This window comes from Leuciscus leuciscus, assembly GCF_965113295.1.
Source record: "Leuciscus leuciscus genome assembly, chromosome: 4".
Taxonomy (NCBI): Eukaryota; Metazoa; Chordata; class Actinopteri; order Cypriniformes; family Leuciscidae; genus Leuciscus; species Leuciscus leuciscus.
This window is the reverse complement of record NC_138728.1, coordinates 24,402,766-24,418,318: the sequence shown is the minus strand read 5'-3', so window position 1 is coordinate 24,418,318 and position 15,553 is coordinate 24,402,766. Positions and strand designations below refer to the sequence as shown.

At 37.8% G+C, this 15,553-nt stretch overlaps 2 protein-coding genes and 1 long non-coding RNA gene across 3 annotated transcripts in view; 2 read left to right on the top strand and 1 right to left on the bottom strand.

Annotated features, from left to right (window-relative positions):
* Positions 1-5,283, top strand: part of LOC309497232 — a 62,744-nt gene extending 57,461 nt beyond the window's left edge. Inside the window, exon 2 of the long non-coding RNA XR_014205456.1 lies at positions 3,965-5,283. This is a non-coding gene — a long non-coding RNA (uncharacterized lncRNA). The remainder of the gene's footprint in view (positions 1-3,964) is intronic.
* On the top strand, positions 2,018-5,283 carry LOC309497190 (NEDD8 ultimate buster 1-like). Its single transcript, XM_082167432.1, has one exon. The coding sequence runs from the start codon at positions 2,181-2,183 to the stop codon at positions 3,774-3,776; it is 1,596 nt and encodes a 531-aa protein (XP_082023558.1). The 5' UTR covers positions 2,018-2,180; the 3' UTR covers positions 3,777-5,283.
* Positions 4,505-15,553, bottom strand: part of large1 (LARGE xylosyl- and glucuronyltransferase 1) — a 64,107-nt gene continuing 53,058 nt past the window's right edge. Inside the window, exons 13-15 of the mRNA XM_082167395.1 lie at positions 10,053-10,199; positions 9,590-9,785; positions 4,505-8,096 (exon numbers count right to left, since the gene is read on the bottom strand). Of these exons, the coding sequence (XP_082023521.1) occupies positions 7,899-8,096; positions 9,590-9,785; positions 10,053-10,199 (541 nt within the window). The 3' untranslated portion in view covers positions 4,505-7,898. The remainder of the gene's footprint in view (positions 8,097-9,589; positions 9,786-10,052; positions 10,200-15,553) is intronic.

Sequence of the window (15,553 nt, the reverse complement as noted above, 5' to 3'; positions counted from 1 at the left end):
CTAATAAACTAGGAATAAAAATGTGGAAGTTTCTTGAAACAATGTGAGGATTTTTTGGATGATTTTATTGATGAGGTTTAGTTTGCTTTTCATCTGCTTATCATTGTTTCTGTTTTGTGTATCTATGTTTTTCCTCTTGTTTGTTACATGTTAAACTTTATCTTGATGCTCTTTAATGTTCTCCTGAAGGTGTTGAACAATATATCCTTCCCTCGGGTCAAAATCATTTTCTAAAAGTTTTTAAAAAATGATGTTCATCAGAGGGGTCTTGGACCCTTGGACTTTTGTCGCACTTGAATCACGAATACACACAACAACAAAAACAAAACAAAAAATCGAATGGTTTCGAGCAGTTTTGTGGTTGAAATTGTAAAAAGTAACAAATCCTTCCCTCGCGGGTCAATTTGACCTCCTTAGGAATGAATGGAATGCGAGGAATGCTTTAGTACACAAAATTATTTTATTATGTCTACATGTGTATCTTTTTTTTTTTTTTTTTTTTTTTACAGTTTATGATCTGAATGCATACTGAAAATAACTGACTTTAGGACCCAGCGGAACAGCTAAGCTCATTTGCTCCAATAGAGCAATAAGGCCATCTAGTGGCTAGAGTCATGACATATCATGTTATATTATTTTTTCTGCCACAAGAGATCGGCAAAGACATAAAGCCGAAGGTTTACAAGCCATTGATTTTGATTCTATAAATGGGACCCTAAAAATTAACTGGTTGAAATCCTTTTTAAATCACAATAATTTTTGGTTTCATATTCCCAGAGAACTGTTTAAGAAATTAGCAGGAATAGAATTTTTACTAAGTTGTGACTTCACCGTTCAACGTCTGCCAATTAAATTATCCAAATTTCATCAACAGGTTTTGTTATACTGGAAGATTCTATATAATCACAATTTTACACCACACAAGACACCATTATGGAATAATAGATATATTACGGTTAGGAACAAATCTCTGTTTGACAAGAACTGGATGGAGAAAGGTATTTGGTCAGTGTCCCATTTAATTGATAGTAATAGTGAAATTATATCATATGAAAATTTCTGTGTTAAATATAATCTCTTTTGCAATCGGGCCAAATTTGAATCTATTACTAAAGCCATCCCTAATTCTGTTGTATGCCTAATTAAAGAAATTCTCTCTTATTCTGTCTCTATGATCCCACATATCCCAGCACTTTTAGTTGAAGGCCGTGATTTTAAAGGAAGCCAACTTTCAAACAAAACTGTTAGAAACAAATTTAACAACATTTATTTTCCTATATTAGCTTATAGAAACTCAATTTCACAATATTTCTCAAAAGATACCATTCACATATTAGAACCAAATATTTAAAATTCCCTTTACCTCCCAAAGTTAAAGAAGTTCATTTTAAAATTTGAAATGGGATATATCCATCGAGTGAATATTTAAGACTTCGATTTGGATTTGACTCAAATAAATGTTTATTCTGTGATGATATTGAAACCACAGAGCATCTGTTTTTTCATTGTATGTATGTGGAGGCATTATGGTCTGATATTTATGACTGGCTTTACCCAAAGATACCTCACCTCGAAGACTTCACTGCAAAGGACATTATATATGGACTTATAATGAACAACAACAAAGATAACTTCCTGGTTAACAATATCCTCATGCTTGGGAAATTTTATGTTCACAAATCAAAATACCTAAAGATGAAACCAATGTTCTGTGCATTTCATGGTGAATTTGTTTCTTATACAAAAGCCCTCAAAGTGATAAAAAAGAAAAACGCAATTAGTCTTTTTTCCACCATAGAAGAATATGATTTAAAAGAAAAACCTTAGCCCCTTATTTTTTTTATTTTTTTATTTATTTATTTTTATTTTTATTTTTTTTATTTATTGTCTTTGTGGTTATTTCATGCACCTGTTTTGTATGTTTTTCTATGTAAAGAATTACTAATACTGCCATATTGTTTGTACTTGAAAATTTTTCAATTTTTTTTTTTATTTTTTTTTTTATTCAAAAAACTAGTACAACCGGAAGTGACTGAGAACCAGGAAGAAAACAACAACAACATCACTTGTGCGCAGAGCAGCAGAGTGGGGGATTTCCATCCATTCAAGAGCTGCTGGTTTCAGTTTCAGTTCCAGACGCGTTTGATCCCGGTCCTCTTCATCTCTGCTGGACTGTAGCGATGGACGAGCAGCACATCCAGGCCCGGCTGATCACTCTCCTCCGGCAGGACAACATCCGACTGTCACTCGAGCCCTTCACGACGGACACCGGAGACTCGGAGCTCCGCAACTTACAGGAACTGGCTGTGAAATACGCTCCTGTCACTGGCTTCACTGTGGAGGAAGTGATGTCATCGCTGGAGATCCTCAGGTCAGACACCAGCAAGAAAGATGAAGGGAATAAAGAGTTTAAAGAGACTTCAGTGGCTTCGCTTGAGCTTCAACTGCCTGGAGGAGGAGAGAAAAAGAAAAGTAAAGTTCATTTTAAAACCAAACTGGACATCACCACACAAGAGCTGAAGAACCGGATAAGCGAGGAATTTAAATTCCAACACTTAAATCTGATTTTGTCTGGAAAGAAGCTGTCTCCAGAGATGCGGCTGGATGAACAGAACGTGAAGAACAACAGTAAGATCATGGTGGTGAACGTGACGTCGGACAAGGAGAAGAGTGCAATGCTGGAGGAAGAGGAGAAGAAGCGCAGTCAGGATGAAGGAGTGCAGAGGACACAGAAGGGCTTCCAGATCCTGTCAGAGAGAGATGGGAGTGAGGATCAAGCCACTACCCCGTTTTTAGAGATCGCAGATCAGAAAGGAAATCCTCTAAAGATCCCCAACGAGGAGAGGAAGGCTCTGATCCTGGCGATGGGTTTCCATGAGAAAGGCCGATCTCTGATGAAGAAGAGAGATCACAGCGCTGCTCTGTGTCATCTACTCCTCGCTGACGAACAGTTCAATATGTGTAACTCTGCGCTGCTGAACACGGTGGATAACTACGCCGTCCTGCAGCTGGATATCATGTGGTGTTACCAGGCTCTGAAACAGCGGGACTGCCTGAACGACGCCAGACAGAGACTGTCCCGGGCAGAGGAGTGTTTCCAGAGGTGTTACGGAGAAAAGAAGAGTCGACTGGAGCTCATCAAGGGCCACACCGGAGGAGAAGACGTGCTGTTTCTGAGGCTGTATCTTCTTCAGAGTGTGCTGGCGTACCACGACGGAAACAAGAACCAAGCCTCAAAGAAGCTCATAGAAGTTGAGCGTCTGTTCAGTCAGTTGCGTCTGGACCCGGATAAGATCACACAGCTGATGAGTTTGGGTTTCTCTGAGCAGGACGCTCGTCTGGGTCTGAGAGCCTGTCGAGGAGATTTATCAGAGGCCGTGCTGCACATCACACAGAGGAAGAAGGAGAAGGAAGAGATGGAGGAGATGAAGGAGAGAGAGCGAGAGAAGAGGAGACAACGTCTGCAGGACATCAACACACTGGTGGCGCTGAGCTTCAGTAAGAGAGACGCGGCCCGAGCCCTGCATCAGGCCAGAGGAGACGTGGACAAGGCCTATAACATTCTGCTGGACAGTGCTGATCTCCTGTCTCCTCCATCCTCCTCCGACAACACCGCTTCAGCTTCTAGTCCTGTGGATGAGGAGTTAGTGAACGAGGCTCTGGAGGACATTCCCCGACACGAGGAAGACTATCTGGACCTCACACTGGATGAAGAGCAGGAGCTCATGACCTTCATCAGATCCTGTCTGGACAAACAGCCCTCGTCCTCCGGATGAGGAGAAGAGATCCAGCAGATGAGGAGAGCGGATGATGAGAAGAGATCCAGCGGATGAGGAGAGGAGTTCTAGCGGATCCAGAGTTCAAACGTTTAGTTTCTCCTCAGACATTCAAAAAAGAAAAAAGAAAAAAGATCGGCAAAGACACCCAATGTAATGGCGCTTTTTTTCGTACCACCTCCGGCGAGTTATGCATGAAATTGTGAGTTATTTTGAATTTAAGTTGAAAGAATCTGAGGAATGTGCTTAAATTACTATTCATTTATTATTTATTGATCAAATCTAGAAATTTAAAGGTAAATTAAATTTAAAAAATGACAAAAAAATGGCTTTAAAATATATATATATTTATATATATATAAAAATATATATTTATATATATAAAAGAAATAAAATAAGCTTTCTGGGGGAAAAAAAAATAAACAAATTTTTTAAAAACTGTAATTACTAATTGCTCTCACATCACGTGTTTTATGTGGAATAGTACATTTATTCTTAAAAAAGAATCACATTATTTCTTAAAATGTTTTTTTTTAAAAACATTGTTTTTTTCATGGTCTTGTGGAGAGTCACATGATGTATAGCCTATATGAATATGAAGAAAAAAAGATTTTGAATTGCTTTATGTGGTTAGGAGATTCATAAAGATAATGCAATGAATGTATGAAATACAAAAATGGTGAAACATTGTTTCAGCATCGTGTACATTACAGTAAAATAAGCAGAAGACAACATGATGTGATTTTATTCAGAAGCAGTTTTATCAGTGTTATCCTGGACATGTGGCTGTTTATATTCATATTAAACACACATCAATCAGCTAGTGTGCACACACAGCTCAGCACATCTCGCGTACAACCTCAGGAAATACTGGAAAATAATGACACAGCTCCAAAGCAAACATATCGATGAGCATCAGTAGCAACATTATGAAACATGTATATCCACAGAAGGGCATGGACGTAAGGCTTCCACATCAGGACATTTCAGTGAAGTGGACGGTTTCCAAACGAATACAAAATAATGGATGGTTGGAACCGAGTATACTTCAGATTTTACACACATATGCTGTCCATTAATAACTTCATCTGCTGGTTTTACTTATGTAGCAAATACAGGAGACTGGGGCTAGTTGTCACCAGTGTTTGGGTAACGCATTACAAGTAACAAGGTATGTAATCAGATTACTTTTTTCAAGTAACTAGCAAAACTTTTAAATTACAACAAAGTTACTTTTTCAAAAAAGTAACTCAAGTTACTTTGTTTTCCCATGTATTGATTGACACCTCTTCTGACCCCATGATGTGAACATTTGCATGTACTCATCTCATTTGCACAAAAACAAAATCTGTTTTTTCTCAAAAAGAATTAAAACAGTGAAATGCAAACTCAAAAATTCTTTATGTATTTAATCTCACTTTATTGACCAAAGTCTTTGCTGCTGACCTTTGACGATCCAATTCAACCATACTTACAAAAATGACTTTAGATAAAGATCACATTTAATTATTTTTATTTTTTTATATTGCTGAAATTTCTTCTTCTGTGATTCAGAATGTCAGCACAGCTGAAAGGTTTGTTTGAGCTGCGCCCTCTACTGTACAGGAGTGAATTTGCATTTCCTTCAGCCAGAGGCTTATTCATTTAACTTTTGGTGTGAAAGGGCCTTTACATTTGTCAAAAACAAACTTTTTTTGTTGCTGTTATTAAAAATCAAACAAGCAAGCCCAGCCCAGGTGAGAAAAAGTAACGTAACACATTACTTTACATAAAAGTAACTAAGTAACGCAATTAGTAGTAACTTTCCCCCAACACTGGTTGTCACATATCGTCACCTTCCTAAAATAATTGCCAAAGTAATTTTTTCAGGTTTCTCAGAAAACTGAACCAATAATTGAGAGGTTGAGTAGATTTTCGTTCTTCTTGATGGAGCTGTCAAGTGGTTAGTAAAAATAAAAAAACATTGTTTAAAATGCTCTGAAGTCCAATGTAAATGAATGCCCAACTAAAATGTACTATTCAAATTTTGTAATGCACATTGAACAAGTGAACTCAATAAAAGCACCATGACACTCATCTTACATTTTCACCGCTTTTTTTTAAACTGCTTTACAGTTTGAATTATCTCGAAAAGGCATATAACAGCCTATAATATTTGCATTGCATTTATTGCATTGCATTGTCCGAAATTTTTGCACGTTAAAAAATAAATACGACCTCACATTGTGTTAATCACGTTTCAATAAAAAATGTAAAAGTGACAACTAGCCCAGATTTAATCTAATGGACCTGTCTTGAATATAAGCAGCACACATTCATCATCACATTCATGTTGTTTTCACAGATTATTTGTATCTGCTTGTATTATATGTAAACACAAACTCTTCTTCCAAAATTTGTCACAATGCAATTGGTAATGCAAGTGCGAGTGCGTTCTCAGCTGTGCCGCAAGGGGCTCTATAGGACATTAGCATGAATGCTCGATTTTTCCTTCAAACCAATAAAGTAAGATGAAATAAAGAAGCAGTCCTGTGAATGAGCTCAACTTATAAAGATCTCGCAGGCTTACTGTAATGCACACGGCACAGACTGTAGCCGATTAAAAGCACTTCATTGATACCGCAGTAAACACACTTATGCTGCCGAAGTCGGTTGAAGTGTACAAACATCTTGAAAATATCTGATTCACAAAAAATTCACAATCATATAGGTGGTAAACTGATGAATCTCAGTATATAACATCAGACAGGACACGTTTTAGAGACGTATGGCAGATGGAAACTAACACACGTTGAGCTTGTGTGCTGTCAGGGTGGTAAAAAAGGCAAAATATCAGCTGATAATTCTCTGAACATGAGCCTGAGTCAGACATGTTGTTTGCCGATAGAGAATAACAACTCATGACACCGCAGCAGCAACTACACTATCTTTTACAAATAATGAAGAAAATGATTAAGTTTGTTAATTAAGCCTGCAATCGAGTGCATAAGTCTGTTAGTGTGCTGTGATGCCATTTAAATAACCATCTCTAATGGGTCAATGAAGTGTTCACTTTGGCCTCTCGTTACGTATTATTGCCAGTCCGATGAATGAAGATCCCTGTTTATTACACTGTTCACATCTGCAGTGAGAATGAACACATTTCCAACTACTTCACAACACACAACAACTGTGTCGACACAGAGACTGAAACCTTGAATCCAGAGAGAGAGAGAGAGAGAGAGATTGTTGATATAATGAGAGCTAGATAATTAGACACACATATATAGAGAAATATAGACTGTTAGATAGGCAGATGATATATAGAGAAACAGACAGAGGAAGACTAACAAAAATATATATAGACTGATTGTTAGATACAGGCAGACTTACATAGATTGCTAGACAGACAGGCAAATTATATATAGAGAGAGACAAACAGATATAAAGAGATTCAGACAAATTGTTAGATGGATATATAAACAGATTGTTAAATAGATTGTCAGACAGACAGAAATAAGCATGGTTTGATAGATATAGGTCGAGGGATATAGATTGTTCGATAAACAGTTTTTAGACAGAGATAAAGACAAATTATTAGACAGACAGAAGGATTGATAGAAAGAATGATTGTACAGATGAAAAGAGAGAGAGAGAGAAAGATAGAGGCATAAGGTCAACAGATAGGTAAACAAACCAATATATTGATACTCAGAGAGTCAGATGTTAGAAAAGGTAGCAAAGAGACAGACAGGCTGGCAAATGGTTAGACAGTCAGAATGAAAGATAGGTTGACAGACGGAGAGGCCGATTCAAGGCTTTAATCTGAAGTGCATCAGTGTTGTTGTCCATTTTTAATAAGTGACAACAGACATCATTTATTCTAGAAGTTTCCATTTGCTGAATCTGCTTGCCTTCTCACAAAAGTGACTTGGAATCAACAGTTTAATTCTCAGCACTGGTGTCAAACACCACTGATAAAGTCTCGTCAGATCCCTGAATGAATGGATGATCACAAGCCGTGCCTCCTAATAACCCTGCGTTCTCAGATCCACTGAACGCATCCGTAAAGGTGCTGTCACACAGAGCTCCAGGATCAGCTCGTGGCAGTTATTGTTTCGGTTTCTTGGACAACGTGCTCGGCTAGCTGTTGTTATCCACTGTCATGTATTTGAGCGCGGCGAAACCGTAGCGCCGAGACATGTTCTGCTGAAACTCTTCCTTCAGCGTCTTCAGACAAGCACGGTACTGTTTGTTTGAGCGAAACTTGGTGATGTCAAAACTGGGCGCGTGCGGCATGTGGATCATGTAGGCGTTGGGCAGAACCACAAACTCGTACTCCTGAAAATACACAATAAACCACATCACATGCTGAAAGATCTATTTATTCCTAGAAAATAAGATTACAGTTATAAATATAGCTGCAATTATCACGGTTCAAGCGGTTTAAGGCCACATGCGTAAAAAGATATGTTTTATTTAGCAAGCCTGTAAAACATCTCAATTATAGATGAAAATGACCATTTTCAGAAATTTACCATAGGAAATATATGGATTTTAAGTTTTTTAACAGTAATTCATTGGACGATGGCGGACATGTTTTTTGATAGCATTGTTGACGTATAGACAGCCTTAAGGCCCGTACACACCGGGACGAATATCGGCGCGCGTTATTCGCCAGCGTTTTTCCAACGCGTTTTTTGTGTTCACACCCAAGCGATTTTCGCTGACGATGAGCCGAGTGAACATGCAAATTCATTCCCTGACATTAGATGGCGCTTAATGTAAAACAGAAATACAATACCACTCCATAACAGTCTATACTCTGCAATTCCACTCCATAACAGTTCTCTTTTAACAAGATTTTTGTAGTCGCTGTCGCGTTTGTCATATAGTTCTTTATTCCGACACCAACGAGACCAGCAGCTCTACATTCATCTTGCCTTGCATCTTCCTCGTAATTTCTTCCCGGCAGTGTCTGTCCATGGGCAGTGTAGACCATGTAGACGCTACTTGGCGTATATCTTCTTCGCTGTTACGTATGTGTGCTCGGCAAGACCGTTTTGTGTTTGAGCGCCCCCAAGTTGTGTTTTACTGTAACTTCAGAAGCTCCAGACACGTGAGCAAAAGCGGCAATCTCATTGGTAGGATAGTTTTTGACGCGGCGCGTCAAACCCAGAAAACGAACCCGAGGCGTTTAAAAAAAAATTACGCTTTTACGAGTGGCGTTTTTCGCGTGGGTGTGCACACTCACATTGGCGCCCTTTGTTTAGTCACGAGGCGTTAAACGTCGGCGAATATCGCGCGCAAAATTCGTCCCGGTGTGTACGGGCCTTTAGACACCTTTCCTATGTGATTACGGTTAGACAGTACACAACATAATGCGCGGTGCATTGCAGTGCTAGTGCAAGACGATCATTTGTGGTTAAAAAGTTTTTTTAGAAAATGACTGATGGTTTGTCTAGATAAGACCCTTACTCCTCGGCTGGGATCGTGAGTCTTTGAAGCTGCATTGAAACTGCAATTTGGACCTTTAATCCATTGATTCACGTTGAAGTCCACTATATGGAGAAAAATCCTGGAATGTTTTCCTCAAAAACCTTAATTTCTTTTCGACTGAAGAAAGAAAGACATGAACATCTTGGATGACGTGCGGGTGAGTAAATTATCAGGAAATTTTAATTTTGAAGTGAACTAATCCTTTAAAATAATGGGTTCTGCTATTTAAAAAAAATTACTAATCGGTCACATCATCCATCTAGTCAGAGACTATTATGAAATCCAAAAAAGCTTTTTAATGAAATTTAAATAGTATTAATGCATACAAGTGTTACCTGAGCGTCCAGCTCCATGATGTGAGCTACTTTATTCCACCCAAACCCCACAAAGCGCCGGTCGTACTCGGGGCTTTCTCGTCTGACCATCACATACGGCTCAAAGTCGGCCTCCCACTGAACTCGGTACGGTGTTGTAGCGGTTCTCCATTTGGCAAAGTCTGTGGGAGCATGACCCTTTGTCCAGACATGATATCTGTGGACAAGTAAATGATTATTCATTTTTATTAAGCCATCGTAAAAAAGGTCAAGAAAGTGCAAAAACACAAAAAATAACAATAATAAATATAACTAAATATATAATATTCAGATAAGTTTGTGATAGGTTGGTTAAATCGATTAACTGAAATGAATAGATTCAAAAGAATCATGAAAGATTAAGTCACAAATCTAAGAAAATATCATCTGCCATAAATTTAGAAAATTTTGGAGAATTTTTATTTTTTTAAAGTATTGTTTTTACCTGAATGTGAACAGAGTGCCCATATCGAGCTGTGACAAGAGCTCTGCTTTAGATTTGGGAAAGGACAGCCGATAGCGCAGTGTTTCAAACGCCGGAACCACAAGAGCCTTTTTAGTGTTTGCCATATCAAGCTGAACAACTGATTTCCTAAAACAGAAACAAGATGGATTACTTGTGGAACAGATCACTTGTACAAATCACATTCACAACCTGAGAACATTTTGCTGACACCAAAAATGGAAAACATGATTTAAATGGAAATGGAAATTGTACATGGCACTCTTGTATTTCATATTTTCAGAGCAAAATGAGTTTTGCTTTCAGCTTTTATTAGTTACATTGGTATTTATCTAGTATCTTACTTGGCTTTTTTTTAAGCAAACAAGCACACCAGATTTTTTCTCTTTCTCCCAAAAGTTTCACCCCTGTTATGCTATGACTTTTCTTCCCTTGTATTTTTTTTCTTACATCATATTTTAACAGTGACATCAAAAATGTTTATGAGCTCATGGTTTTCTAAGGCAAATTTCTCTAACAGTCTTTATCAGTATTTCTTAACAAATGTTCAACACAGATTTTTTATAAAGAAGTGCAAGAATGTTGACAGTATATAATGTGGTGATACAAAAGTATCAATACCTGCTTGCACTTGCCAAATAACCCCGAAACATTTTGAGAGTATCAGGGTTGGCAAAACATTTTAAAAGAACACTGTCATGTTTTTAGTTTTTTTTTGTGTTTTATTATAATGCATTATTGCATAGCACACCAAAACGGAGTGACAGTACCAGAATGGACCCTTTTCCCTAGGGATGTCTTGATCAAGTTTTTTGTGCCCCCAATCCGATTCGAGGAATTGAATTTCGAGTATCTGCTGATACCGAGTCCCAATCCGATACTCCGGTACATTAAAGTTACCGGATCCGGAGCTGAAATCTAAAAGGGCCATCTATCACTACGTAGTAATTATAACAATTACCTGAGTAACCCATATCAATGTGTTATGGAAACGATGTCTCAGTCTGATAGGTAAACTTTCGAGTGATTCATTGCAAAAGTGTGCATCAAATATGCCGAAGGCTTGAACGTGTGTGCGAGATGCTAGAACAGACCATATTGGTACACACGTCACCCAGACAAAACATAGTTTAGGCCCAGATCCAACCCACATCTAGTACGTGTGGAATCAATATTATTTAATTTATCAATTAATTAATTTGTTTTAATTATTACGTTAATTATTTTATTTCTATTAGCCTTTCGGCGAGCCCCGCCCCCCTTAGTTACTGTTGCTACGTCCGACAAACAAATGGTCAAACACGACCAGCGCGACAGATTGCCATGACGGGAAGAGGTATACCCGTGCGTGTCAGTAACCTTTTTTTGGAGCAATACCTCCACGATATCCTCCAGATCGAGGCAAAGGTGGTTACAGTATGCAGAGGAAGGATATATTCAAAATATAAAAATACGCAATGAAGGAGACACGACTACTATCGAGGCTTACCGGTCTCAAGCGAAATCTGAGAAACCCCATGACAATCGCAAAAAAATCTCATAAACACACTTGCAGACGGCATCTTGAAAGTTTGTGATCAACCAGCATCCGTAGGCATCGTAGACCTCTTCTTCTGTCTTGATTTTCTCCGATTTGTTGCAGACAATCGCAGTTATCTGAGCTGTTAGCTATATTTTGCTCATTTTTATTAGCAAATTAGATTTTTATTTTTTGTTCCAGTTCAGCCCTGCTAACGTTATGTGCTTTGTTCTTGGGGAAGGGAAAAAACTAACGTTAGGGTTGCCAAATGTCCCGTATTTTGGGCATAATTCATTTGTCATAATTAATAATGCATAATTTATATCTCCCTTGTCCTGTTTTTTTTTTTTTACTGCAAAGCTGATCTAACCACTGACTGATACAGTAGCAGATCACGACACCTGTTATCATCCTATCAATAATAATAATAATATATAATATATCATTATTTAGGGACAAATCATTGTTTGATTTACCGCTCCGAGCGGGACTTTCAATGTCAGCATTTTGATTTCGGCAAATCAGTTTAGGCGAATGCAAACAACGTGATTATTGATTCCAACATCCACCCACGCAAGAAAACGACGTGCAACCTACCGAGGGAATAATACGCGGATTTACTGCTCAATAAATCTTTCTGATTGTTATCAATGTAGAAAACTGTTTTTTTTATTTTGTATTTTTTTTATTCAGGATTCTTTGATGAATAGAAAGTTTCAGAGTTTTCTGAAATAGAAAGCTTTTCTAACGTTATAAATGTCTATACTGTCACTTTTGATCAATTGAATGCATCCTTGCCTATTACTTTTCTTAATTTCTTTAAAAAATCTTACTGACCCCAAATTACTTTTACCGGTTCTTTGCGGCAAGCTTATGCGTGCGGTCGTGCGTTTGAGTGCGGCTATACGTAAACGCTCATTATCCTGTATTTAAGTAATTCAATTAATATAAAGGGGCGATTTGTCCACTAATGGCTTAAATGAATAAGTCGACTAGAAAATGTTTTTTTGTCGGAGGCAGCCCTTATTCCACATATTTACAAACGCCGTGGGCGCACCGCTTCACCATCTTGCTTGGAGAATGTTTGTCGGACCTGCTCACATAGTAACAGTTGCTATGATGTGTGATTGGACAATGGCCGTTTTGGGGGAGGGGCGGCGAGAGGTAAATTATTGACAGTAGGCTAGCCTAATAAATGAAACAAAAAGCCATTTTAACAAGGCCTTCATTTATTTGTTACATTATCTGCAATGATAACGAAAACCTGTGCAACACGACTATCAATTTATTTATATATTCAGTTTAATTTTCTTTTGATTATAGATAGAACTATATACTATATAATTTATTTATTAAAATTAAACTGCACGTTTCCATTGATTGTGAAGTTAGAAATCAAAAATGGCAGATCAAGCTTAATCATCTGTCATTTTCTTCTTGTTATGAATTGTATTCTATTTTCCGTTATACAGTCGGCATCTAGTCATAGTTGGGGGCGTGGCGAGGGTGGAGTCGGCGTGGGGGAAAACACTGCGAGCATCGTGTGTATTTGAATGACAAAAATGTGATATTGCGAGTCATTGACGCCTGCCGACCGGCAACGGTACATTGTAAAATTAACTGCAATAGGTTATGATAGCCCTTATTTAATTAAAAACTGGGTCAATGACCCAACCAAATGGCCGGAGGTGTCGTTTCCAGACATATTTTGTGATCTGGTTGAATCTCCAAGACATCGCGGCAGCTGTAGCGGTAACAGTAGCCTATAACTCAATCAACTTATGCTGCATACTATAACTCCATAAAACCTTGTCACTTACCAATTGTACGTATGCTTCACTCCAAACTATTAATCCTTTTGTAAAACGGTGATCACTTAAGAAGTTATAAAGTCCTCTAGTAACTTACAGACTGCAGTCTACTCCATAGGTTCACGGCTCGCGTCATGAGCCTTCAGCTGATAACGCTAATGTGAATGAGACATCCCTTATGAAAAACAACTATAGGAATCTTGTAGTATTTTGGGACAAAATATTATAGTAATCCTATAGGAATACTATAGCATTTTGGGACATACTATAGAAGTACTATAGAGGTATTACAGAACATCACATAAGTATACACTACTATAGAAATCTTATAGGATTACTATAGTTCTTTTTCGTAAGGGATGTAGACAAAACTAGCCCACCACTGCCTAATACGAGTTTAACACCCACTACTATATCACACAGGGATCTACTCACACAGTAATATTAAAAAATTGTCCTCATTTCCGGTTCTGTGTGTTTATTAGGAATGATGTAGAACATCAATTCATAATTTGTTTGTTTATTGGCGGTACAGAAAACGACACAGCAACTCTTCGGCATATTGCCCCGTGTATTTCAATGAGCGCCAAGGCAATGTTTTCCCCCACGGGCTAAATTCACATCACGTGACGGGGCGTTCCCGGGGCGTTCCCAGACCAACCGTCTGTATCTATTACAGTTAACTACGCGAAGTGATATGGAACTGTAATGCGGTCAAGACCTGCTTGGAACTACTTTAGCCGTGCGTTTCCCTGAAAATAATTGCACATCTTAGAACGTTTGTAAACCAATCAGATTCAAGCATTCAACAGCCCCGTAGTATAAAAAAAAACGTAATCGGTCCCAATACAGATCCTTGAGATCGGCTCGGGACATCCCTACTTTTCACATTTCCGGGGTTCTCAGAAGCAGTCATCATAGTTGTGTAAACTTCTATAGCGATGAACGGGAGACGACATCAAATATAATTGTTGCATTTGCATTTAATCTAAAAGCAAAAGTAAAAAATCTGCATTTCCACAACTTACTTTTTTTTTTTTTTTTTTTAATTGATTACAGATGTCAAATTTGCCATCGCTCCCTCAGCTGTTAGAAACACCCTCACAGCAGTGTTAATTCGTTTTTGTCATTTACTGACAAGGTAATATAACACAAAGTATAGCATTATAAATGTATTACATAAAAAATAAATAAAAAAAAAATAAAAATAATTATATATATTAGGGGTGACCCCGAATAGTCGAAGATTCGATGCTTCGATAGGAGGAGCCTGATTCGACTACCGATCTCACGGTCGAATCTTCGCAGTGGTGTATTGAAACGAGGATCATGCCACTTTGGCTATATGAGGGCGCTCAATGTCTGATTTCACATAGAACTAGCTTTTATGTCAATACGTTAATATTCAGCCTATTATGATAATGCTGTAGGCCTATATAAAAATGTGCAAAGAAAGAAGCTTTTAATAAATATTTTTTAACGTACGTGAATAAATCCAAACACCCCGTGACAGATTTAAGTTTCACTTTCAATCCGTGACCGACAGAGGAGCGTCTTGGCGGCAAGGATTTAAATCTTTAACAATGTCTGGGATAAGAAAATCTAAAGTGTGGATGTACATGATTAGAAAGGATATTCTCCAAGGCTGGATTTAGCATCAGGAAAACCATGATCGCACTTCTGCCGGCCAACGTTAACATGTTTCACGCATAGACTGGGTTTCACGTTAGAATGTATTTTATCCGCGCGCACAATTTGAAAAGACTCCAACGGACAGACAGAGTGAAAGACTTTCAGGATTTGTTCTCTCGATCAGGTACAAGTGATTTCAAAACTTTTCAGCCGGTTCTAATTTTATTTTTGGATGCTGTGAACATTTTTAGCTAAAAAGACTGCCTCTCCAGTTTAGCATTTATTGTTGTTTCTGCAGTTAAAAAGACAAAGTTGAAAATTCTGGCTACTATCGTTATTTTAATAATTTCTTTATTTTTATTTTATTTATTAATCTGTCAGGGTTATCTAATCTAACTATTTGTGGCTTGTGTTTTGAATATATGTTCCCCTGCACTTTAGGCATTTTGCACACATTTGCTATACTCATCCTGTGATTCTGATATATTTCGTTTTGTATTTTTATTTATTAGAAAGGTATA

What these genes read in the sequence shown, in the direction of transcription:
- LOC309497190 (XM_082167432.1), top strand. Translation starts at nt 2,181, where the DNA reads ATGGACGAGCAGCACATCCAGGCCCGGCTGATCACTCTCCTCCGGCAG.